Here is a 25,832-nt window from a genome sequence, read left to right as displayed (position 1 = left end):
AGGGCTGGGGCACAAGGGCAGGCCACTCTCAGAGTCCATCCTCCAGTGCCTGGATTGGTAGGGAGAACATGCAGGTGGCACTCTCTGGAGCTCAGACCGTTGTCCTCCATCTGGCCTCTGGTCACCTCTTCATGTCACACGCCCAACTTCCTGAGGCTCCTTCCCAGACACCCTGGGCAGCCTCTGCTCCCCACACTGTGATTACTGGCTGTGAGAGGGTGACAGCCAAATCCTGGTGGTGCCCAGGGCACTAGAACTGGGCCTGGCATAGGATAGTGCAGCCCCTGGCACCCGAGGACACGATCCCGAGGTTTTACACCCACACACACCAGGGGGGCCTGATCCTGTGGCCCAGCTCCCAGGAGTCTGGAGTTCAAGGAGGTGCTCCATCACCTTGATGTGACCAGGTTGGTCACATCCTGCAGCCAGTCACATGTGACCAGTCAAGCGGAAAGGCCATAGCCTCTGTAGAGCACTTCAGTCACCTCTCCGCCTGGGCCACAGCCTCCCGGCTTGTCAGGGCCTCAGTACCTCAACCATGATCTCCTCACCTGGCCCACAGCCTCCCCCAGGCTTCTCCCTTGGTACCACTGCCTGTGGACCCAAGGTGGCCGCACCACTGTGCCTGCCACTCCCTGGCCCCAGTCTACCCTCACACGCAGCCTCCACCCTGCGGCTGGGAGGGGGACCTGCAGATAGCTGAGCTGTCCCTTCCCCCTTGACCCCTGGGGAGCCTAAGCAATGCGGGGGGGGGGGGGGGGGGGCGGGGGGACTCCCCTTACTGGGCTCGGCTTCTGCCAGGCCCAAGCCTCAGCAAACACCTGCCTCTCTGCCCATCAGGGTCCGATTTTCCCACCTAGACTCTCTCAACCGCCACCTCCGCAGGCGCTTGCTGGGTCGGCCGCTTGTCCTCTGGCCCTCGCATCTCATAGTCCTGACGGTGGGAAGGGCAGCGGACTCCCCCGCACCCCCCAAATCCCCCCCCCCCGCCCCTCGGGCCGGGCCTCCTGTTAGTTGAGGCTTTTCCTGGAAGCAGGACGCAGCCTCCCACGCCTGTGTTGCCTAGAAGAAGACGAGGCTTTCTGGTGTCGGATGGCTGTCCTCTGGGCTGGTCTGTTTTTGCCCACAACTGGTTAAACCTGCAAGAGAGAAGTAGGAGCCCCCCACCTACTGTCGGCATTTCAAATCCTGAGTCCTCTTCCTAGAACTTTCTAAGTAAAACCAAGATTTTTCCACGTGGGAATAAAAAAAAAAAGCCTCTGTGGTGCACTTTGGCCACCTCTCCGTCTGGGTCATGGCCTCCCCCTGCCACCACCACTCCTCCCTATCCTGGGCCGTGCCCACCCCCCACCCCACCCCCACCTGGGCCAAGGCCTCTTCCTCCAAGCCATGCCCATCTCGGTCCTGGCCACAGCCCCTGCAGTCAGGCCCCTTCTGAGAGTCTGCATGAGGGGGGGCTAGGGAGGCAGCACAGGGCCACCTGCAGAAAGCCGCACTGGACCTTCAGGCTGTTCCGGGACTCAGGGCAGCACACTTGCTGGAGTCTGTTGTCACAAGATTGCCCTCTTCCTAAAATCAAGCTGCGACGGGACAGTTCGTAAGTCCTGACTATAGACCCATGGCATGTAGTTTGCTTCATGCTCCAACCATGCTGGGAAGGGGTCTCGTCACTCCATTTTATAGACCGGGACCAAGACAGCACACCAGGTTCCTGGCAGGGCTGGGATCTGGAACTGAGGGTGCTGCCTGCAGACCTCACCCTGCCATGAGCTCCCGGGCAGCAGCACCCTCCCCTGGGCTGCCCACCAGGTCCCTCAGCTGGGGGTCTGGGCACACCATCAGGCTTCACTCAGAGGCTGCTTCTCATTCCATGGAGAGCAGGGAGGGGAGGGAGAGAAGCTTCCTTTTCTGTTCAGTGGCCCTAAGGTTCGCCCTCTCAGGTGGCCAGAAACAAAACCAAAGCCGCACCCACAAAACAGGAAGCTGTTCCTGGCCTCCTCCTCAGCAAACCTGAGTGCCAGTTACACGGCCTGCCTTGGAGCCCCCCGCAGCCCACATGGGATGGAAACTGAGGCCACAGGCTGTGTCGGCTTTCTGTTCCCATCTCCCCTCAGCCATAGTTGGGATCCTGGGGCCGGGTCAAGCAGCACTCGATGCTAAGAGGCTCTGAGGGAATGGAGAAGGCCCCAGAAGACAGGCACCCTCAGACAGCAGGCATCCAGGCTTTGTAACCACTGCCATCTGGTGGCCAAGACCGGGAGTGGCCATTTTTGTGTCTCAGGACCAGTGGCAGAGCCTTGTGGATGACTCGGAGTGAAGGGAATGACCTGGGAATGACCTCCAGTGGCAAGGCACATAGAAAACTATGGCCTTAAAACAGCCTGGTGGCCTTAGGAAGTGTCCCTGGTTGAACAGTTCTTGTAATAAGTGCCTTAAAGTCCTGCTTTTAAATCTAGTTCACCACCCCAGGCCTTCATACCCAAGGGTTCTCCAGAGGCCACACCGACTCTCCAGCAACTCAGGTCCATCCCAGGAACCACGGGGACCCCGAGGGCAGCTCATCCTGCAGCCTGAAGCAGGCCAAAACCGAGGCACGGGAGCACAGTGGAGAGGACTGCTCCAGGGTCCACTGTGGGACAGCCACTTCCCCTGGCTTGGGGCCTATTAGCTTGCCCCGCAGGGGTCTGGGTAACAGGTCCTATTCTGGCTCCAAAACTGAGTTTAGAAACCTGGCTGGAGCCTTTCAGATTGGCCAGGGAGCCCTGGTGATAACTGAAGCCCCTGTATGTGCCCCGATATCACACATCCCTGGGTCCCACCCGTGTAGTCAGCACCATGGGTAGTGAGGGGTCCTGTGGTGAGAGGTCCCCAGGTTTCCTCTCCCTTCCATGCAGCAGGGCCCTGGCCTGCCCCTCACCTCAGCAGTTTGCATCCCCAACTGTAAAGAGCTCTGTGGTGCAGACCCTGGAGGGCCCAGAGGCTTGAAGCTCCAAGTCCATCTGGGACACCATTGCTAATCTGCGTGGTGCATCCCTGCCCTCTAAGTGACCTTGTTTTACTCAGGGCACCCACACGTAGTGCCACAGACATTTATTAACAAAGCAGCCGTGCCCTCATCTATACTCCTAAGCCATGGTGGGCTCTGAGCTGCACACCACGCCCAACCAGGCACCATTTCCTGAGCCTCCGCCTGCAGAAACAAGGGGGCTACAGAACTTCCAATCCCAAGCTGAGGACCCACTCCTAGAACAAAGGAGCAGAAAGGCACAGAGGGACCAATCGCTTGGGCGACCAGAGGTGAGGACTGGCCTGCCTGGGGCAGGTGCTGGGTGACAGCAGCACCCTTTACCTCCTCACTGGGCCAACAGATACCTGCCCTCTTCCTTAGACTGGGTGTGGCTGGGTACTGACAACGGCCTGAGGAAAGGCCATGCCTTTTTACTCGGTTGGTAAGATATTTATGGGAGTTCATGGAGCACAGTATGATTCAATACTTGGCTTGAGGCCTATCAGCTTGACCCCCAGGGGTCTGGGTAACAGGTCCTCATCTGACTCCAATGCTGAGTCTTGGAACCTGGCTGGAGCCTTCCAGATTGGCCAAGGAGCCCTGGTGATAACTGTGAGGCCGTGTGTGTGCCCCGATCACACATCCCTGGGTCTCACCATGTAGAGAGCACCACAGGTAGAGAGAGGTCCCCAGGTTTCCTCTCCCTTCCGTGTAGCAGGGCCCTGGCCTGCCCCCGATCACATCAAGATGATTAGCATTCCCATCTCCTCAAACACTCATCATTTCTCTGCACTGAGCAGCTTTGAACCTTTCTGGTTATTTAAAATAAGGCTCATAAACTACTGTAAACCAGTGTCCCCGTCATGCTTTCGAACCCAGGAACTACTCCTCAAGTCTGTGGTGATGCTATCCAACCTCCCCTCCCCTCCCCTCGTCTCCAATGAGTCTCTCTACTCTCTGCTTCTTTTTTAGCTTCGATAAATCAGAACATGCAGTGTTTGTTTTTGTGCCAGACTTATTTCACATCAGTTCCATCCATGTTGCTGCAAATGGGAGGATTTCATTCTTTTTTTATGGCCAAATTCCATCCTACAGGTGATTCTTCTTATCCACTTATCATCAGTGGACACCTGGGTCGATCCTCTCTTGGCTACTATGAACAGTGCTACAGTAAACATGAGAGTGTGGAAATGTCTTCACTACACTGAGTTCATTTCCTGTTGATGCATACCTAGTGGGGACTGTGTAATCACCTGGTTCTATAGAGTTTTGAGAAACTTCCATGCCGTTTTCTGCAATGCCTTTTCAAGCTTCAGTCTCACCATCGGAACCACCTTGACAAGAGACTGGCAACGATGCCACCTGAATTCTAGCTCCACCCCCACTCCTTGGCAGCCCCCCAACTCCACCAGATTATGAAGACCCAGGACATCAGCTGCCTGGACCTCCCAAGGAAGCCAATGTACACAGCAGGCCCACCTGGCAACACTTCCCAATGTCCTGAACTGCGCAGCACCTGACACCTGCTGCTTCCCAAGCCTTTCCCTTTACGCCACAGAGCCTGCCTGGTTTGAGAGCAGCTTGCCAATAGTAAGTTCTCTGTACTGCTCTTGCCACACCTTGAAGACCACCCAGAAACCCATGGCCATGTCCCAGATGAAAAGGCATCCATGTAGATTTTCAGGGACACGCTGACTTCAGGAAAATGCCCCCGACAGGCTCTGAAAACACAGCATGAATCTATTCTGACAACTCCTGCCCCCTCGTACCCACTGCACCTTCCCTTCCCTGGGCAATACTCCCATAGGGAACTAGAATAGTCTTTTAACCTGGGGCTAAGACCAGGGCAGGCAGGGCACGGTGTACAGAGAGGGATCTAGGCAGGATAGGTCCCAGCAAGAGGTCACTGTCCTGGTAGATAGTTCTCTCTCCTAAGAAGGTAAGCAATCACATGTCCATACGCCTTGGTGGGTGTCCGCAAGTTACAGATGTAGGGTTGCACGGCAGTGTCTGGAAACAGTGGTATCCTTGATCCCCATCTTCCTGCTAGGGAAGCATTTCCCAGATAGCAAGGGGACTCATTAGAGAAATCCTTCCTCCAGGCAGCACAGACCTGGACCTTTCTGGAAGCCTCTCTGGGAAGTGAGAGAGTCCTTGGCAGGAAAGACCAGCAGACTCCCTCCACCCCTTCCCCACCCTGTGGTTAGGGCAGGGCCACGGCCAGTACCCCCACCACCCTCCAGGAATGAGACACGGTGTGTTGCTGGACACTCGGTGTTGTAGTGTAGCTTGGTTTTATTTATGTCCACAAATATTTCAAAAAAATTACAAAATACTCAAATGGAGAGAACACAGAAGTCACGATTTCTGGGTGTCTACTCTGTATACACTGTGTTATCTCATGGCAAACTACTCATATATACATTTAGCTTCAAGATATATATAAACGTAGCAAATCAGAATATACACTCTGTTCTGCTTCTGCTGCAGTGAAACGTGAAGCTCAACCTTGACGACATTGAACAAGACACATACAAAACACAAAAAGCAAAACCGAACTTCAAATGAAAGGAAGGAAAATCCAAAAGGAAACCAAGTGGTCGGGCTTCAAAGACACCACACAGGTCTGGGGCCTCCTAAACAAACTCTAGGTGATCGGGCAAGGGCTTCAGATTGTGGGTTTTAATGGAAGAATCGCAGTGCTCCACCTTGGGATATGGGGAGAAACCCGAAACATAACAAGAAAACACCTTCAGACAGTTTTCAAGTACAGACTTCAAAGTACTTCACTCTTTCTCTTCTTTGGAAAAATGGGTAATACAGGAGATAAACAATTTTAAACCGAATGGTAGGAGTTAGGTTCTACCAAAGAAAGGAGGGGGTGGGGGAGACAAGAGCAAAAGAGGAGTGTCAAGGGAAGGGGAGGGCACCCAGCAGGAAGAGGCCTCTCAGAGCCAGAGGAAGCCCGCAGGGCAGAGCGCCTGGGTGGTGTGTCACCCACCCAAGAAGGAATAATGCCTGCATGGCAGCCAGTCGTTTGATGGCAAAGGGTTAATTTGAGTTTGCCTCCCCCTAAGGAACTAAAATTGAGGCAGAAATGGAATGAGAGAATATGAAACAAAAAAACTACCAATATTTAACAATTAAAACAATCCTATCTGTCCCGACTCAATACCCAACAGGGTTTTTGATAGAAACTGGAGAGGGCCTTGCTGCAGGTCTCAGTCAAGCCCCTGACCTGCCCCTTGCGGCCTGGGTTCTGGGTACACATTGTCCACTGACCCACAGGCAATTCTGAGATGTGCACCACACAATGGGCCTCGAGAGTTTGAGAGGATGGGAAGGGGTCCTGTCCTGGCAGGGGTGTGGTCCACAGATGCAGGTCTCCCACCCTCTGTCTTGCAGGGATGGCTCTGCTTTGGAAGGGGCCAACCTCCTACCAGTGGTACCTCCAGGCGGAAGCCTGTTTTCCCAGTCTGATGTGAGTCACCCTGCATGGGGCCAAAAGAGGCAGGCTGCCACTCATAATCATGTTAACAGCCCCCAGTGTTCCTCACTCAAGCAGCCTCGGTCTGCAGTAACGAGGACTTGACTGAGTCCTCGCAAGGACATCCAAATGGTGATGTCACAAAAGGGCAGATTTTGAATAGATCCCGTTGGGAGGCATATGTCCTGGCTCTTTCATGTGCTAAGTTATATGGAATCATTTTCTTGGATTTTTCTAGAATGTTTTTGTAATCTTCAAAGTATTAAAAAGGCAATTTATCCAGAACAAATGTGTGTGCATAGAACTCTGTAAGGAAATCTACCATCGGACACATGTAAACATGTGCTTTCTATCCCACAGAGACAGAACGATGATGACACCAGGGAACAGAAAGCCAACACAGAACTCCCACACTCCTGTACACAATGAAAGAGGCTCGCTGTCAGACGTCTGCGCTGCTGGCAAAGCATGTGCGGGAAACAGACGGAAGTGAAAATCAAAGCAGCAAAATAGTCTGTAACATTGTCCCTGCAAACCCCTGGACGCTCACTGCTGTGACCAAACCTAGTCCAAGCTTCTGCCTGTTTGTAATTAGTTAACGCCCATCTGCTCCCTTTAATTAAAGGGATAATTATATATAACTTTTTATTAAAAAATCAACTCTGTATTCTGTCAATAGCTGGTAGGAATTCACAATTAGTGACATGGCTGGAAAAAATAGATCAGAATAGTAGTTTGTGGAAGGAAAAAAAGGCTGTTCTAAAATTATTTATTTACAGACATAAAAAGCCATGCTGCAGAGCTTTCTCAAATTATGAAGATTTCCTACAATGTATTAAAATAAAAGATTTTTTAAAAATTATAGCTCTTGGATTCCAAACTCATATGCCACCTCTCTGCAAGCCCCATGGGTTCTGGCACCCACGTGTCCATCGTGTCTGCACGCACAGTGAAGGGTGTGAACGGATTCTAGCACCTACTGAGAAATCAAGGGAAGAAAACTAAAGCCGAACCCCAGGACTGCAGGGAAGCTCTCTGGACGCTCAGTCCAGTCCAGGACTCACTAAGTTTCTGGGGCACTGTCATGCAGGGAGACCCGAACTGGTCTCAGGGAATCCTCTCAACAAACAACACTATTATGCAGATACATTTTAGTTGCGGGGTTTTTAAATATATAACGAAATCTTTAGAAGATATTCTTTTTGCTTTTGCAGCTCCTATTGAATGTAAAAAGTTCTGTTTCTCCCCCCCAAGAATTGGGGTTTCCACAGCCAGCGTTAAATAAATAACTTATAACTGCTTGTCACCTTCTTTCTTCAGTCGACTGAAAAAAAGAAAAGAACACTGGAATCAGGCCTGGGCAGGTGGCAGGCAACTGCACCTCACAGGCCACAGGCAAGTGGCTGGAGCCCGCCTGCCTATTCACAGGAACCCCCATGGAGGGAGCCTGGGCTCAGACACAGCACCCCCCTCTTCCCTCCTCCCTCCGACCTCACCTGTAATAATCTTCCTGACTTGGCAGGTGGCCACCATGCATGTGGGGGTGTCCATGCAGCCACTGTTGCTCCATGGCCAGTCTCTGTAGCTCGGCCGACTGGGCATGCATAGCCTGTAGCTGATGGGCTGCTGACATGGGGGGTGGGATGGCCCCAGGCAAGTCTCGGGGGTAGGGGGTGCCTGCCAAGCACAAAACAGTCTCCACTACAGAAACAGCCAAAGGAGTGGCCAGGATAAAGGTGGCACAGTGACCAGCAAGGAGGTCAGGGAGGATGAACCTGCCCAGCAGCCTCATGCCACTGGCCAGGGACAGTCAAGTCGGCCCTTTCCAAGCTCTGCAGAAAGTACTTCCCAAGGTGTGGGGCAAGAAGCTGCTCAGCAGTCTCGGAGACCCAGGGAAAGAGAAGGCCCACACCATTGCCCTTGGTCTCCTGTCAGACCCTGCCAGCCTCCTATACTTCGCTCCAGACCTCAGTCGAAAGCATCTTCCAAGAGGCCTTCCTTGAATCAGCCTAAATTAGGGGGTCTCGGGTACTCTCCCACCAGCCCAGCAGTTCTGGCTCCCTCCTGCAAGACTGAACTGGCACGCATTTATGACCTCCTTCACCCAGAGCCCCCTGAGAACAGAAGTTTCCCTGCCTTGTCCCCATGAGGATGCTGTCCACAGAGGGTGCAAATCCAATTTGTTCAATATATAACTGAATGAACAAGCAGGGACAGCTGATCAGACTGCTATTCCACTCTCCAGTGGAACCCATATATCCTCCCCTGGTGAATTCTTACCAAACACTGGATGGCGCAGCATCTCGTGCTCATGGGGAGGCTGTCCCAGCAGGGGGTTGGGGAGGGTGCCAGGGGGGTAGGGGAAACGAGCCAGGTGAGGGCCAGCAGTCAGGGGGTCAACCAGGGGGTGAACTGGACCTGCCGAACCTAAAGGAAAGAAAGGATACAAGTCCAGATATAGGTGATGTGTTGCTCCTGGTCACCAAGGTTGGAAGTACCACTTGGCAGCAAATGATTCTGACTGAAGGGGTTGCCCCACCATCTTGAGGGTGAGCTCCAGAGAGGAGGAGAGCAGGGATAGGCCAGCTATTCAAGCATACGTTTCCTCCCCTGCTCCCCAGCACCCTTCCAGCAACACCACGTTTTGTTCAAGACCCAGGACCTACAGAGCCCACTGGTCTGGGGCCTGCCCTGTGAGCCTGTTAGGGCTACAGCAAGTCACTCCTGTCCCACCTGCAGATGGGGTATGGCTGGACACAGCACTGCTCCATCTCCTCTGCCGGAAGCGCACTCCATGGCTCCCTTACTCCCTTCAAGGCAGTCTCCTGACCAGACCCCTCTGCAACACCCAGCAAGGATGTTCCTCCTGCCTGGGTTCCCTGGCAGCTGGCACTCACCCTCGTGCTCTCGGCAGCAATCTCCTCTTCTACCTGCCTTCAAGACTGCTCTAAGTCACCCCTGCTCTAGGCCAGCCTCTTCCAGGTGGAAAGAGGCAAAAGGGTGGGGACCGGCACTGTGCCGGGCGAAGTGCTCCATGGAGTTGGGGGTGGGGTGCAGGGGGTCCAGAGTGGCCTCTCCAGAAGCAGTGCCCCCAGCACTCTTTCCCTCTCCTAGACTTACTTTGTACCCAACACTGACCTGATCAAGGATAGCACAAGCCAGGTCCCATGGGAATGTTCTGCTTGCCAGCAAGTGCTCAGGGAACCCAGACAGCTTCCCTCCATCCCAGGCAAAGGGGCCAAGAACCCAGACTTTCCCCAGGAGGCCGCATCAGAAGGCCTGGGTACGGGGCAGCTCTGGAGAGCCAAGGGAGGGGCTGAGCTCAGCCAGACTCCTAGGTGGATGCTGGGAAGTCGGGATCCTCCAGGAATCATGGCCTCGCTCAGAGAACACTCTGCTCTTAGACAATGACTCCCTTCTTTGCTGAGGCCCTAGGCCCTCCCCATGCCCCGGCAGGGGAACCCACCTTGGTGGAGGGGGTCCTGCTGGTGGAGGTGGAGGTGGGAGTGGATGTGTGAGTGCTGGTGATGGTGTGGAGTCACGTTGAACATCTGAAGTCGTGCCAGGGGGTCGCTGGTCAGTGATGCCATGCGCTCAGCATGGATGCGCTCGGCTGCCAGTCTGTCAGGGTAGCTCATCTCGGGCCGCAGCTGGGGGCCTGCCAGGGCCAGTCTCTCCCGCTCCAACGGGTTCAGGCCGGGGTGGAAAGAGGCAAAAGGGTGGGGACCGGCAGCAGGGGGGATGGTGAGGGCACTGTGCCGGGCGAAGTGCTCCATGGGGTTGGTGGCGGGGTGCAGGGGGTCCAGCTCTGGGGGCTTCACCTCAAAGCCTGGCTTCATTCTCTCACGCAACTCGCGCTCCCGGATCTCGCGCTCCCGGATCTCCCGCTCCCGGAGCTCGCGCTCCCGGATGGTGGGGTCCACATTGTAGAGGCCGGGCATGTGGTAGGCCAGCAGCGGGTCAGTAGGGTTGAGGGGCATGTAGAAGGGGTGGTTGCGGTTGGTGGGTGACATCACGTGGGGGCGAGCATACTCGCTCAGTGTCCGGAGAGCAGGTGTGTCGGGACCAATGTATGGGGGTACGGCAGCTATGGTAGTCGGTGGTGGTTCAAAGGAGGGCCGCATGTGGCCAGGACCGCTGAGCTGGGGGTCGCCAAGGCGGCCTTCATGTGCTGAGTTGGGTGCCTTCTGCTGAAGAAAAGACGGCAATAAGGGGTGGAGCCACGCTGTTTGGGCAGCAAGCTGCAGGGTCAGATGGGGCACCTCCTGCAGAGCTCTGGCAGGCGGACACCAAGTCACTGCTGAGTCAGCCTGGCCTGCGAGTGCTGGGCTACCTGAGGGGCTCCAGGACAGGCCACATCATCAGAATTAGGGACGCTGCTAATGGCACTTGTCCCTGCAGCTGCAGGAGAACACACCAGGCAGCACTGCATGGAGCCAGGCTGCCAGGGCACAGCGGCCATTGGGCCCTCCCCGCCCACCTAGCTCTCTGGCACTCACAGCAGCTCGCTCCGCCTCCCGTTCCCGCTCGCGCTCGCGCTCTCGCTCCTTCTCTTTCTCCTTCTCCCGCTCACGCTCCTCCCGGGCTTTCTGTTCAGCCTCCCTCTTGGCCTTCTCGATGGCCTCCTCCCTCTTCTTGGCCAGTTTGGACCCAGCCAGAGGCATGAAGTACAAGTCTGTCCGTGCACATGAATTGTAACCTCGGTCCAGGTGTTTGTAGAACCTATGAGAGGCCACATCTTTAGTCAGGGGCTTGTCAAGATCTCTCCCCGTGTGGGGGGCCTTTGCAAAGTCCCTCCAGATGCTTGGCTGGGCCCACTCACACCCTGGTTCCTGGGAACCAATACCTGGCAGACTGGCTGGCATGGCTGGGGGTGTCCACCACAGTGGGCTCTGGGGATGGACTTCTTGGGGGAGGAGGGGGGCTCTCAGGCTCCTCAGCATCATCGAGAGCCTCCTCTTTGATCTGGACAGTGGGAAGTGAGCAGGGCGCCCCTCCTGGCACACTGCCTCCTGAAGAAACTGTAGCAGGGCAGGGTGGCTGGGTGGACGTACTGGGTCCTGCAGGTGGGGTTGAGGTGGGGGGGCAGGTAGGTGGGGTAACGGGAGGAGGGCCTCCAGGGACAAAGGGGTGCTGAGCAAAGGGGGGCTGGGTGGCCACCTGGTGGAGGCTGGCAGGGGGGTGAGCAGCAGCAGGAGGGGGCAAGCTCTGGCTCTGGGTCAGCCCAGGGGGCTGGGCAGGAGAAGAGGGCAAGGGCTGGCTCTGAGGCATGAGCTGCAGGGGTGGGGGGTGGGCTGAGGGTGGGTGGTGAGTGGACAAGGAGCTGAGGGGCTTCAGAGCCGGAGGTGGTGGCAGGTTGGCATTCAAAGAGAAGGGTGAGGGCCCTGAGAGGTGAGGTGGGTGCTTGTGGGCCTGTGGGGCTGGAAGCTGGGGGATGGGTGTGGTAGGTGGGGGCTTGATGTGAGGCATGGCCAAGGGTGCTGGTGGCAGAGGCTGTTCCCTTGGGGGCTGCTGAGGTTGCAGTGCTGACTGAGAGGCTGGGAGCTGCAGGGTGGTGTGAGGGTGAGCTGCTGCTGGGGAGGTCCCCAGAGGCGTTTGTCCTTGGGAGGCCTGAGGAGGGAGGCCAAAGGGCTGAGGAGGGCCTGGGTGCTGTAACAGGGATCCAGCCTGCAGGCTGTGAGGGCCAGGCGGAACCTGACTGTGCAGGGGGGGCTGGGTATGAGATGGTGCAGAGGCCTGGCCGGCCGGCCCTGTCAGAGGCTGCAGTGTGGGATGTGGTGAGGGCAGCCGTGGCGGGTGCAGGGAAGGCGCCTGCTGGATGTGGGCATGGGCCACAGGTGCTGCTGGAGCCTGTGGCTGGTTAGGAGGCTGCGAGGCTGCAGGGGAGCCCTGTGGAGGAAGCGCAGTGGCAGAGGGTGTGGGTCCTCCAGCAGGAAGCTGGGGTGCTCCTGGAGGGGCTGTGGGGGTGGCCCCACCAGGCGCCTGCAAGGCTGGAGGCTGAGCCTGCAGCATCTGCTGCTGGGCTGATGAGTCCGAGTCACTCTCATTGTCCTGAGGGCTGGGGATGCTGGGGGACGTGCTGCGATTGTCCTGGTCAATGTCTTTGGGGTCACTGCTGCCCTCATCATTGACGCTGCGGCTGTCTGAACTCTCTCCCTCACCCTCAGAGGGCGAATTAGGCCGGCTGATCTCCTAGAATGAAAAAAGGGAGGGATGGAAATGCTGGGAAGGCAGAGCTCTCTGCCCCACACAGTAGCACCGGGGCACACAGCCTGGCATATGATAAACAGCAACTAGCTTGGCCTCAGGGCAGTCCCATCCTGGCTGGGCCAGTGTCAAGGGCCATTCTAGCACTAGCCCCCTCCCCAGAAGGCACTGCCTCTCCCTGGAAAGCCTGGGCTGGAGCTTCTACAGAACTTCGGCTGCAAGCTAGAATTAGCAAGGCCTGGCTGCCAACCTCACCTGTGTTTTTGTCTTCTTGGAGCTGGTCCTCTCGGCCTCCTCCGTGTCAGAGGCCACCTTTTCCCGCTGGCGTTTGGCACTCTTCAGAGGGGACGATGCTTCTTCCTTTACCTTCTGCAGCAGAAGGCCCATGAGGGGCAGTCAGGCCAAGGGAGAACTTCCCACTGGCCTCAGTATGGAAATGACCAGTTTGCAAAAACTTTGTTCCCTCATTTTGGGTTCTGTCTTCAGAAGCAAGAAGCTCTGGAAGGGGCAGCTTGGGACCAGGAGGGAATAAATATCTAGGGATGGGAATACTAGGCTCTAGGGGCAGGGAGCCTTCCCAACAACTCAGCATCCTCTGCCTGAGGCCTTGGGGAGCTTGAGGCAGAGATGACTCCAAAGGTTGATTTTGGGAACTGAGTGGGACGTCCCCTCCCTCCAGTCCCCGGGCCTTTGTGTGCAGCCTGTAGGCCAGGGCAGTACTGGTGCCCAGAGGCTCCACACATGAGCTGCAGCCCCAGGTCTGAGGGAGCTGAACGCAAGCTCCAACAGTCCCGTTTCAATGGAAGGGAGGGACTACGTAGTTCCCCTTCTACTCCCAGCTCCTGACCTTGGCTGACTTCTTCACTGTTTCTGCTTTGCTGTCATTGCTGGAGGTGCTGGCAGCGCTGGGAGAGTTCCGGCCACTGGAGCGAATGTCTTCATTGATGGGTGAGGCACGACCATCAGGGCTGGCTGGCTGCTTCTTCCGACCACTGCGTAGTGTAGACATCTGTCCTCCCAAGACAGAGGCCAGTGAGACTGGGATACCCAGGCCTCTGGATACTCCTGCCACAGGCAGGAGCCTGACAAGCAGGCCTCACAGCAAACTCTTGCCCCTGGCATATGACAGGCAGCCCTCCTGTCCCTCCATTGCACAGTCAGTGTGGAGCTGAGGAAGCAGGTAGTGTGAGTGGGTGGGTTCACACAAACTTGAAAGGAGAGTCATTCTCAAACGCAAAGCATCCCAGGGGCTCTCCTGAACTCCCTGTGCTAGAAATAAATGCTGGGCCATCTACTTTGACACACAAGGTCATCTTTACAGCACCTCACCTTTCCATTTATTCCAAGTAACTGCCCACTCTCCCAAACAAACCAAAGGCAAATCATGTACTTGTGGAGTTAATCTGACAGGCTGGAAAGTGACCCAAAGAGATGAACTGTCATACTGCAGCTCAGCTCCTACGCCTGCTAAGCACTGCAGCGTGTTCCCGTAAAGCCAGGAGGGTTCAGCAGAGATTAGGGTGTTCGCCTGCTCCCTTCTGAGTGCTTAGCAGCCAAGCTGACTGCTCTTGACAGAAGAGGGTGGACAATCCCACACACCAGAAGGGTGCCTGGGGAGGCCAGTGCTAGAGGGAAAGACCCTTTGATATCCTTAGTCCTAAGCCAAAACACCCTCTCTCCCACAGCCCCAACCACATTTCCAACCCAGGAAACACAAGCTTCTTTATGAAAGGGCCTATGCAGTTGGTAAATATACCAGAGTAGGAAAATGTACCAGAAGTTTCCAAAACTGGATCAAACATTTAGCTTTAAAAAAGGAGAAGGGAGGGGAGAGGAAAGGTTTTTCGAAAGTTTAAAATAGGCTTGGGGATGTAGCTCAGTTGGTAGAGTACTTGCCTCACATGCACAAGGCCCTGGGTTCAATCCCCAGCACCACCACCACCAAAAAAAAAAAAAAAAAAAAGTTTAAAATAGCAGAGCTATGTCACACTGGAAGTGACTGGACCATGGGCCAGTGAAGTTCTGAGGTACTTGGACAGCTGGCACTGAGGCACAAACCAAGACCAAAGAGCTCTCTGTAGAGCTAAGCTCAGGATGAGTCCCCCAAAGCCCCAGCAAGAGGACAGAGAGCTCTTCCTACTCCACAGGCAAACCTACAGCCTTCAGCACAGGCATTACCACAATGGGTCTGTTTCTCTACCTAAAATAGAACTACACTTGCTCTCACAAGGGGATAAGCCCACAGCACCCTTGGCACTGGAGACACAGGTGAGGGAGACTCACCGAGCCCCGACTCCGCCGCGTCCTCATGCTATGCTTCCCGCTGAGCCCATCGTCCTCCTCCTTGACGGGTTTGAACATGAATGGTGGGGGGTCCACGGGCTTCTCAATGGGTGGTAACTCACCGTACTTCTTGAAGTGGATGCGGCACTCAGTGCAGAGCAGGATGTTCTCCCGGCCCCCGTGGTGCCAATCTTTGGATGCTGTGAGGGAAGCGGGTTAGGGGTGCCAATCCTGCAAACTACCTCTCCCATGGTGCCACCAGAGCCACACAACACAGGACTGTTACTCAGAGAATCCATGTTCTGGGGCATCCTCTGCACCTGGTTTCTAGGGCACCCAGGAGGAGGTAGCCTCAAGTTACCAGGAGACAGAGCCCCCATCATGCACCCCTGGGACAAGTCCTTCCTACCCACCATTCAGTACAGAACTCCCCACAATGACGGCTAAAAATACAGGCAAAGTCAAATAAAAGAGTTTCAAGTTTCACAATACAGACATCACATCAATCACTTCCTCTGGCATGTTTCCAATCTAATACATGAAACGTTCAGAACCCGTGAGGGCCCTGGAGTCTGGCCTGGCCTGGCCCAGAGAAGGAGCCCATCCCCTGCCCCAGGGGCACAATGAGGCCACTTACTGGTGGTGAAGCAGTGGCGGCAGGCGTATCCCTTCAGCTCCTGTTCACTGTCCTCACTGTCAAAGTCATCCTCACTGGCTGAGCTTAGGTCCACTGAGCAAGGCAGGCATATGTGGGGAGAAGGGAGATGCCATCATGCTCCACCAAGCCTGGGACCACCCTGGAACCTCTGTCCAGCCCTGGGCTCTGGGCTACCAGTCAGAGTGGCTCCACAGGCTGAGGTGGGACAGCGTTCATGAAGGATCACTTTGAATTCCTCAGGATCAGTCACCAGAACCAAGACTTGCGTGTGAGGGGTGGTACTCAAGGGCCTGCCCTGCCAGGTTTTTGAGGGCTGATATCACACCTGAATCCTGGTGTGGCAGGCACTGGTGCCCATACTGGTGAAATCTAAACACGCACACAATGCATTCCCTGGCACAATGGGACATTCTAAGGCATTCTGTCCCACTGAGCCCACACCAATCCTATTAGAGAATTTTTGGCTGTCAATATGTACAACATGATGACCCCTTGCACAGGTGTCCTGGACAGGGACATAACTGCAAGGTACTGGTGCTACATCCTAGCTTTAGAAGAGAGAAGGCAAAGCCTCACTGTCACATCAGCAAGGGCTGCACACACATACAAGCACGTGCCTCCCACGGCCGCCTAGGCTGTCAACTCCTGCGGGCGCAGAGCTGAATGCACATGTGAACAGTCTCTCACGACCCACTGTGGAGCCAAGCCCTTCCACTTACAAAATTCACTGGACGGGGGTCTGGAGGGTGTGTTGACTGGGGTGGATGCAGTGCGAGTCTTGATCCTCCTGAACACAGCCTGCCTACGGTGCCGACGATGGGCTCGGGAGCTGGCTGCTTCAGGGGTTTTCTTCCAGTAGTAGTAGAAGGTGATCAGCTCCCCCTGCAGGAAAGAAAGGCCTGCTGTGAGGGTAGCGTGCAGAGGGTGACCTTCCTCTGCTCAGTGCAGAGACAGGATGGCAATGGCTCTCCTGGAGACAAGAATGAAGACCAGTCTGCCCCTGGAGCTGGGAGGAGGACCTGGTATGCTCTGGGAACACAGCTACCAAACGGCCCAAAGGCTGCACAGACGGGGCTTGTCTTCCTCAGCCCAGCAGAGCACAAGTTCCAGTCTTGCAGAACACCCACTCTGGAAGTGTCTGCTGGGTGTCGACTATGGGCCAGATGCCACCACAGTTCTACGCACTGCAAATAATAATAAGAGACAAAAAGGGAAGAAGGCTCCTACCCGTGTTCACATGTGTGTGCGCATGAGTGGGTGTGTGTCTGCGTGTGTACACATGGAGATGTTTTCTGTGCAGCATTTCAGTGGAACCACACAGGCAAGTGTGTGAGGAAATGCCTGGCTGGTTAGAACCAACCAACCAACCAACCAACCAACAAAAGAAAACAGCCACGTCAGCTGGAATGCAGGCCAAGCAGATGGTCAGGAAGAAGAGAGACCCCCAAAACCAGGCAGGCTGCTCTTCAACCTCCCTCCACCCTCTGCAGGCCACAACTGGGCAAGCTGGCATAAAGTCCTGAAGGCCAGAACTGGGGCTCAACAAAGGAGGACAGAGGACAAATCCAGTGGTGCTGATGCAGAGATAAAATGTCACCTTCTGCAAAGTCAGCTTTCGTGGTAAAAAAGAGCTTTCCGTCTAAGGCCCAACAGAAAGGGAAGCAAAGTGTCACCTTGAAACAAAGCTAATCCAACTTTTTTTAAAAAAAAAAGGGGGGGTGGGTGGATACTTGTGGCAGCCCCACTCCTTCCGAAGTTCTGCAGGTACCTGACTCACACGCACACAAATGGCGCATCGAGCCAGCCAGCCCTGGCTGACTAAAGATCAATTTTAAAAAACAAACATCCCAAGATAGTCTCTTTACCTGGAACTTAAAAAAAGAATGGCAGTGAATAAGCCTAGATCCATGCTCATCTCCCATTAAATTAAAGTTGTAGAAATTTGGTTAACTTGGCAGACTCCCAGATAATGGGAAAGTAGGAACCTGGGCCAAAGCCCCCAGCACCTCCTAATGCCTGCATCCCATGAGCAAGGCGCCGAGAAAAAAGAGAAGGCAAAGCTCCCGATCTCCAGTGAGCTATGGTCTACCTGCAAAGACACATGTTGGAAAGACCAAGACTAAAGACTAAGGGGCAAACCCAACAGCGAAGAGTGAAGACCACACACAAACTCCTGGGATCTACAGAGTACTCAATCAGACTAGGTTTCACTCAATACCCCAGAGTGGTCTTCGAACACAATCCAACAGCATGGGCAGATTTTAGGCAGGGAATGGCTTCTGCAAGGCAGGTAATGAGTATGTGCTGAGCACTTCCTCCCCAAAGCTGGGTTTTATGCCCACACATTTTCCTAATGGACCACAGCTGTTTAAGCCTCTATAGAGCCTGTACCTCTTGGAGTTATAACCCTCAGAGCACTTAACTCTTAGCAAAATGCTAGGGACTGCCAATACCTACCCAATGGTACACTACCCCAGATCAGGGAGGCCAGGGACCAAGCCATCAAGGACAATCACTCTTCTGCACATGTGCCCCATGCTTTAGTCTTAACAGTAAGGGAACTGGAGAAGCTGCTCCTGAGGTTCCTGACTTGTGTCTCCACTACATGTTACTGGACAAATGCTGGTTCCAATTGCCGTGATCCCCGAAGATGGTGATCTGTGAACCTCCTGGCTCCTGTCATTTGCTTTCTAAGACTTGGAAATGCATTTATCTCCGACAATCCCTTGGTGTTGCTAGGAGATTAAGGGATCTCTGCTGACAAAAAACTGACCTGACTCTGGTTTTCCTATGAGAAAAAATGAAACAGAAGTCCAGGCAGGTCACAATCACCCATCAAACACTGTGTGAGAGTGGCACACTTCATTAGTCCAAGTGGGCAGGTGGTCCAATAAATCAGCTGATTCCACAACTGGAAAGAGTCATGGAAAAAACCCTGAGTGGTTCCTTCCATCTCCTCCTTTAGCCCGATCACGTAAGAGTCCAGCAAATGACAGAAGCCAGGGATGCAAGGAGGAAATGGAAAGCTTTAAGAAAAGGAAGAGAGTAAAACGGGAGGCAAAAACCCAGGTAGGCAGGTGCTGGCTGGGGTTGCCAAGCCTCTGAGTGCTCCCTGAAGGCTGGAGAAGCAGCCACTTGCCTGAACTAAATACTGCATCTCACAACTGATACAAGTGATCGCCTCTACTTCTCAAATGTGAGTGTTCTGAAAGAGTCTTGAGTGATTTTAAAAGACAGCACAACCTGCAGATTAAAAAAGAAGGCAGAGTTCAGTAAGGCTAAGAAACTGGCCCAGCGACAGACACCAGGCAGAAAAGAAAGTTCTAAAAAAGCCAGCTTGAAGCCAGCTCAGCACTTGCCACCTGTACTTCTGTACCATGTCCCACTCACAGGTGAGGCCATCCCGACCCAGAAAGAAGAAACACAACACTGGAATGAATTGCAGCTTCTTGTCAACATGTAAGCAAAAGCTCTTAAACAAGAATCAGGAGTGCAGAACAGACGTCAACATCTGAGTGCCAAGGATCAAAATGACCAGGCAAGAAGGACCCTCTTCCACAGGTCTGAAATCACCAGTGATGAGAAGAAGAAAGAATATCAACTTTACATTTGGGAAGAACTTGCGTAAACTGTTGGTGGGAACATGACATGGTCAAACCACTTCGTAAAAACTGTCTGGCAGTTCCTACAAAGTTAAGCAAATGCCCATCATGTGACCCAGCAATTCCACTCCTACCCATTTGCCCAAAAGATATAAAAACATGCTCACACCAAGACCTTTACACATTATTTAGACAGTTTATTTCTAAAACAGTTCCAAACTGGAAACCACCCAAATGCCTGCTGACAGGAGAATGGAGGCCTGGATTATGGCAGACACTCACTAGAATACTATGTGGTGATTAAAAAGGAACACTGTTGCTAACAGAGATGATTTCAAAAACACCCTGCTAAATGAAAGCAGCCGGACAAAAAAGATGAAGACCATGAAAAGCAAATCAGTGGTTGGTTGCCTACAGCCTAGAGGGAGGGGGATAAGACAGTGCTGGCAAGGGACCCAAGATAAAACACTTAAAGGGTGACAAAACAGTCTATAAATTAATGGGGGTATTATTTAAACAATGGATACAGTTGTAAAAATTTACTCAACTGTGCACTTAAAATGGGTGCATTTTTAATGTAAACACACCATATATGGCACTTTATCAATTACGTGTCAACAAGGTTGATAAAACAACAAATCCAGGCCAGATTTTATTAGCAGCCTCTCAGCCACTGTAATGTCTATCAAGGGATTAAACACTGGAATGGAGCGAATCTGGGAGGATTAGAAATAGCATATTGGTGACTGCATGGGTGGCTAGGTCTTGAGCACAAACAAAAGAACATGTCGGAAAGCTTGGGTTCTCCAAATAGGGAGTGAAGCAGCTCACGGCCTCACCAGGAATGAAGTCAATTGAACTTTAATCAAATATGCATAGTATGTGCTGCAGAGACCCGCTGCACATAAATTCAGGGAACAAAAGCTGTTGCAGAAATCAATAGCTTACTGAAACATTAACACAGGCAATCATTGATCAAAAGGCAGCTCCACAAAGGCAGCCTTGCAAATTAGCCCTGCTTTTGCTTACAAGCAAACATTGAGGTCTGAATGTCGTCCTCGACACCAGTGGCCTATAATGATCATTTTGTTCCAGACACTCTCAACTCATCGCACAACAAGCACTCGCAGCCAACACATCTGACACCTCCGTACCAAGTGCACGCAGCACAATGAACTGAACTGGCAGAACACCTGGGGGAAAAGAGAAGCCTGGGGCACAGCACCCTGCCCACAGGCACTGTAGAGCCACTCTGCCGAGAAGGGCTTGAACCCCACTGGCCTATGTTTAGTGTCTTCTTCCTTTCCAGCTCCCTGGTGGGAAAGTGGATTGTCCCCACAGATCATATGTGAAAGGCCACTGGCAAAGGTCTTCCCAGAACCCACAAGGAGGTTAGGGAAATAAGTGCCATTAGGTTCCTATGATCTTTCCATAAAAAGAAAAATGAAGGGGAGGGAGTGCTGCCACACAGAAGGGAGAAGAAGAATCGAAGGCTAACTGAGGCAGCACCTTCTGGGCAGGCCAGGGCTTGAGGAGAGAAGCAGAAAGAGCTAGCGAACACAGTCAGGCTGACGGCTGACTCCAGGCCAGTGGGGGTAGCTCAAGGGCAACTGCTCCAGTAATCCACAGGCTGCCTCCTCCTCCCACCTCTTGCTGTGCCCTTCTGGGCCAGGCTGCAAGTCTACCAAGGTCACCCACCAAAGCATTCAAATGACAGTGCTCCCTTGGCCGGCTGGGCAATCTGGGCTGCAGCAGCAGGGACCAGGGCTGTGCATCTCTCAGAGGCAACCTATACCTGTTTCAGGCACAAGTCTATTGATATGGCTCAACCTGGTACAGCTTGACCTTGGGTAAGTGACAGGCTGGCAGTACATTCCAGTGGCAAGACAAGTGTGCGCCTGGCAAGACAAGCATGGAGGCTGAGTGGGAGCTGCCATCCCTGCTACAGGTGTAGGCCCCACCGATGTCCTTCTCTTCTCTTAAGCAGGTCAGTTTACCTGCCTGCACTTAGTAAGCCACCACACTGCCCACAAATGCAATTGCTATTTAATCTCCCTCAGGCACTGCAAAGCTAAGAGAACCTATAGATTGTTCTGCCCAATTAAAAAACAATTGCTTTTAAAAATAAGATAAACTATATGTCTTCTCTCTCTTAAGGGACTGTGAGGAAGGAAGACTGTAGAACAGACTACCCAGGAGGCACTAGAAGTATCCCAAGTATCAAAGGCGAAGAGCTCCTGTCCCCAGCATCAGGCACAGGGAAAAAGAGCTTCCTGGCCCCTGGCTGTCTTGTGCCTTAGGTTCAGCACTAACTCCTCAGACAAGACCCTTTGGCAAGGCTGATGAGACTTCAGTCTAAATTTTCTTTTGTGGAGATGGGGAAAGAACCCAGGGTCTTGTGCATACTAGACAAGTTCTCTATCACCGAACAATATTATACCCCAGCCCAAGCCTAAATTTCTTTTTTGGTAATAGTATAACAACACATCACTATTACCACACCATGCAGAGAAGTATGGAGATTCCCTGAGGAAGAACCCAGGAGTGGTGGAGGCAGGGCCTGGGACCCCAGCAGAGTCCTAGGTGTTTACAGCCCACCATCTACGTGAGGTCTCCTCTTACAGGACAATGGGGGAATCACACTGCACACACACCCTCCTTTTAGTTCAGTGCTCAAGGCCTTGTTCTTCACCCTCCATTCTCACAACACGGCTCTGTGACAACGAGGAGGAGGGGGAGGAGGAGGAGGACGACGACCACCACCACCACCACCACCACCACCACCACCACCACCACCACGACTGTGGCTGCTGCTCCTGGCTCATAGCTCATCCTGTCTCCTTCCAGGTTCCTGCACCTTCATGCTGGGACACAACTGCAGCCCATTTCTTCACTACCAAAGGGCACCCACCTTTTCTGGCCAAGCACACCCATGTGAAAGGACAGGACAGGAGAGGGAGGGACAGGCCTGGAGACTGCTGTCGGTAACAGGATCATGAACATAGCTTTTTCATAACGCTATTTCACAGGTTCCTCAAGCCCACCTGCCCTTGCCAGCTGTGCAGACTGATTCTGTGATGGGACAGGACCTACTGAAGGGCAAGGTTGATGAATGCACACCTTTGCACACATTCACATTAATATACTCCTTGGCAGAGGTTGGGAAATATGCACTGGAAGAAGTTATCTTAATTCCTTAAGATGTGGTCATCTGTTCCTATGCTAAATTAAGTACTTTAATGTGAATATGTAGAAAGAGCAGCTAAATGCAGTACCTTAAATCTCAGCACTCAAGTGCAACTAATTAGAACCCAAGTGCTGCTCCTGTGCTAAAACCCTATTGATTGATGCCAATGCCCTATGGGTGCCAGGTGGCCCCACTGCATATGAATGGAGTGGTAGTCCACCACTGTTTCCAGCTGTGTTTTTCAGGGAGATGTTCCAGCAAGCAGTGACTACAAAGTGACTACACAGTGATTACAAAGCAAGGCCCCAAACTGAGCAAGGAGGGGAGGCAGGAGAAAACAGGGTACAGAACTCTTCCTAGCCTCAGACCCAGACCACAAGGAAACAAGCCAGCTCCTGGGAAGGTGCACAAAACACCCTCCTCTGTGTGAGCTTCTCCAATCACAGTGCTCCTCTGCTCTCCACAACCATCTCTGCCTGGGAATTTCAGCTGCTTTGTTTCTTGGTAAAAACTACTAATTTGAATGTAGTGGAGCAAGCCAGTAATAGTTCCTGGCAAGAGTTTTAGGCAAGTCATTCTTTCCTTCCACTCTCTGACCCATTCAAGGGCTCGGTCTGACAACTGTTCACATCTGAGGTGCGAAAAGCTGGGTACGGGGAGGAACCAGCAGCTAATGGCCTGGAGCAGCCACCTTTTATAGATCTTTTTCCAGCATGCAACCGGTTGTCTTCCAGTAACAACTCTGGTAATTAAAGCAGAGTTCTCCTGGGCTCCTTCTTTTGTTAACCAACTGAATCGAATCCCCTAATCCCTAAAGAGCCCAATACTGTCAGTGGCTCTGCTGCTAATAGTTAAATACCACCTCTGTGGTCTCCAAGTGCATTTGGGAGAATGATGATCTGCTTGAAGGCACACACAGAGAAGTGGCACTCTAGAATCAAAGCCTCCTGCCTTCAAGAGACAGGAAGGGCCACTGATCTAACACTATTGAACAGGGAGCCCAATATTGGCGAGGTAGCCTGCTTCCAGGCCAGGCAGACCCTCCTCACAGCCTTCTGGGGGCAGGAAAAGAGAAGGGAGAGAAAGTTTCTTGTGTTTGACATGTTACAGACAAGACCAAGCTAGGGTGCCCACAGAGATGTTCCTGAACCAGTTGCCTTTTTTTTTTTTTTTTTGTAGATGGACATAATTTTATTTTATTTATTGAATAATTTTTGTAGTTGTAGAAGGACAGAGTGTCGTTTTATATGTTTATTTTTATGTGGTGCTCCAGATTGAACCCATTTATTCACACTTGCTAGGCAAGTGCTCTGCCACTTAACTGTGCCCTGCCCATTATTTATTGACTTTTTATGTGGTGCTAGGATCAAACCCAGTGCCTCACATGTGCTAGGCAAGCACTCTACCCCTGAACCACAACTCTAGCCCTGCAGGTGCCCTTTTGAAGAACTCTCCCCCACTCACCCCAGCAACCAAACAAAACCTAGTTAGGGCAGGTTTTTGTTTTGTGTTGTTTCTGCAATCATTATCACTACATTTATACAATGCAAAGGAACTGAAACAACCCGTACCTTATAATTTTAACCAAAACTTCAATGAGATTTCCTAAGTTCTCTTGGATACCATCCTACTTCTGGCCTCACACCTCCAGGCAGACTTAAGGTCCGACTATAGCCGTCCCCTGGGCTGGCCTGACCCTCCTGCAGAGCTCAGTCTTCCCAAGGCCAGCTCTTACCCTTTATTTCCTCTCCAAATCACTGAAGCCTTCTTGGGTCCTAATAAACAAATTGCCCAATTGCTTCCCCACTTCTTCCAGACCCTTTCCTCTGTTTGCAGAAGACCCTGGTAATGAATTCCCTACCTTTCCAGGCCTTTGGCTTATGCCAAACACCTGGACCAGTTAATAACAGCACTTTCCTTCTGCTACCAGACTGCAGCCCAGTCACCCCATCTCCTCAAGATGTAGGCTCAACTCCCAGCAGACAACAGCAGATAACCCCCGCTCCCGCAACCACTGGAGGTTATCATGGTGACATGCTTCTCCCTATACTTGTCATTCTTGTCTCTCACTGGGTATATACAGGCTTTCCTCTGGGCCATAACCATGAATGAGCTGTCAAACTTCCCATAGTCAGTATCTATTTCACCTGTGAGTCCTCACAGTTCTAGGACAATAAGTAAACATTTGATGGAAAGAGTATTTCCTGAGGATCAAAATTCACCTGAAATTAACTCTAAAAGGACAAATTTGAGAAATGGACATAGAATTGTCAACTTACCTTGCCAAGTAGGAATGACTGCTTTCTAGCAGGCTGTGATGGTATGAGCCTGAAGCCCCAGCCCTGGGGGGCCTGGGCAACAGAGTAGGTGGAAGGGAGGAACAGATTCCTGATCTCATATTATTTCATAAAAGAAATATCATTCTATGTCTCCAAAAAAGCAGAAGAAAATAGACTTAATCTCCAAATAAGAGCTTTTTAATTTGACTATGTGAACTGTTACCAAAAAAAAAAAAAAAAAAAAAAAAAAAAAAAACCACTACTTTTTGTTTATTTCTCTTGGGCCAGTGAAAATATAATCCATGCCAAAGTGCTTGGAAGCAGTGTTCTGAAGGTGTGGAATCACGGGTTGTGAGTGTGGGCTGGTGGGATTGGGAATCCTCTGTCAGCACCATCTTCACCCAGTACCTTTATTTGCAAAACAAGTAAGCAAACCACATTTTACTGGGCTATAAAATCTACAATGATAAAAGCTAAGCACTATAAGTATGTACTTTCCATGTGAATATGCTTAGTTTTCAGAGACACCTAATAGATAAACTCCTGCTTTACAATGAATGAGGCAACCAATGCACAGAGAGATGGAAGTCACATGGCTGAGCTCATACTGTTTCAAGTGGCAGCCCTGGGCTCTAGTCCCAGAGTTTGTATGCTCTTGACCACTCTGCTGTGCTACTACTTCCTGTAAAAGGTTAACCTTCACAGTTTGAAGTGCCAAGGGGAAAGGGACATCCTGATTTTCTTCAAGCCAGAGTTCAACACAATAGCGTCTTAAATCTCTTACCTGGGCCTTCAACAGTTGCAGCTAAAAAGCACAAAAGTCCACTCACTGTGTGTCCCTGATTGTGACAACAGGCTGCCAGCCTTCCCACTGCTGGGTAAAGTCCTCCACTATAGCACTTAAAAATTACAGAACTGTACCTGCTTAAATCAACTTTGAGGGTACCAAGATTAGAAGCACATTTGGCATACACTGGGCAGGATAAAAATTATGCACAAGCCTGGGCTCTCCATATCAAGAAAAACTCTATGGGCATTGAGTGTGGACTGTCAAGCAAACTCCAGAAGCCACCACCAAGAGCAGCCCCACAACCTACTCAGCTCACCTCAAGCCAGCTAGCA

At 52.4% G+C, this 25,832-nt stretch overlaps 1 protein-coding gene and 1 non-coding gene across 6 annotated transcripts in view; one reads left to right on the top strand and one right to left on the bottom strand.

The window, feature by feature from the left end:
• Positions 1 to 5,862: 5,862 nt before the first annotated feature.
• Positions 5,863 to 25,832, bottom strand: part of Rere (arginine-glutamic acid dipeptide repeats) — a 395,515-nt gene continuing 375,545 nt past the window's right edge. For 4 of the 5 annotated variants that reach the window (XM_076861360.2, XM_076861359.2, XM_076861362.2 and 1 more), the window contains 11 exons: positions 16,362 to 16,524; positions 15,622 to 15,714; positions 14,985 to 15,184; positions 13,549 to 13,710; positions 12,957 to 13,070; positions 11,341 to 12,686; positions 10,994 to 11,216; positions 9,961 to 10,684; positions 8,775 to 8,921; positions 7,991 to 8,171; positions 5,863 to 7,818 (listed from right to left, as the gene is read on the bottom strand). In XM_076861360.2, the coding sequence (XP_076717475.1) occupies positions 7,785 to 7,818; positions 7,991 to 8,171; positions 8,775 to 8,921; positions 9,961 to 10,684; positions 10,994 to 11,216; positions 11,341 to 12,686; positions 12,957 to 13,070; positions 13,549 to 13,710; positions 14,985 to 15,184; positions 15,622 to 15,714; positions 16,362 to 16,524 (3,387 nt within the window). In that variant the 3' untranslated portion in view covers positions 5,863 to 7,784. The remainder of the gene's footprint in view (positions 7,819 to 7,990; positions 8,172 to 8,774; positions 8,922 to 9,960; positions 10,685 to 10,993; positions 11,217 to 11,340; positions 12,687 to 12,956; positions 13,071 to 13,548; positions 13,711 to 14,984; positions 15,185 to 15,621; positions 15,715 to 16,361; positions 16,525 to 25,832) is intronic. The other variant, XM_076861361.2, reaches the window with a different exon arrangement.
• On the top strand, positions 14,567 to 14,639 carry Trnav-cac (transfer RNA valine (anticodon CAC)). Its single transcript has one exon. It is a non-coding gene; the product is annotated as a tRNA-Val (tRNA).

This window comes from Callospermophilus lateralis, chromosome 7, assembly GCF_048772815.1.
Source record: "Callospermophilus lateralis isolate mCalLat2 chromosome 7, mCalLat2.hap1, whole genome shotgun sequence".
NCBI classification, from domain to species: Eukaryota; Metazoa; Chordata; class Mammalia; order Rodentia; family Sciuridae; genus Callospermophilus; species Callospermophilus lateralis.
Note: the sequence above shows the minus strand (reverse complement) of the source record. Positions and strands in the feature narration are given on the sequence as shown.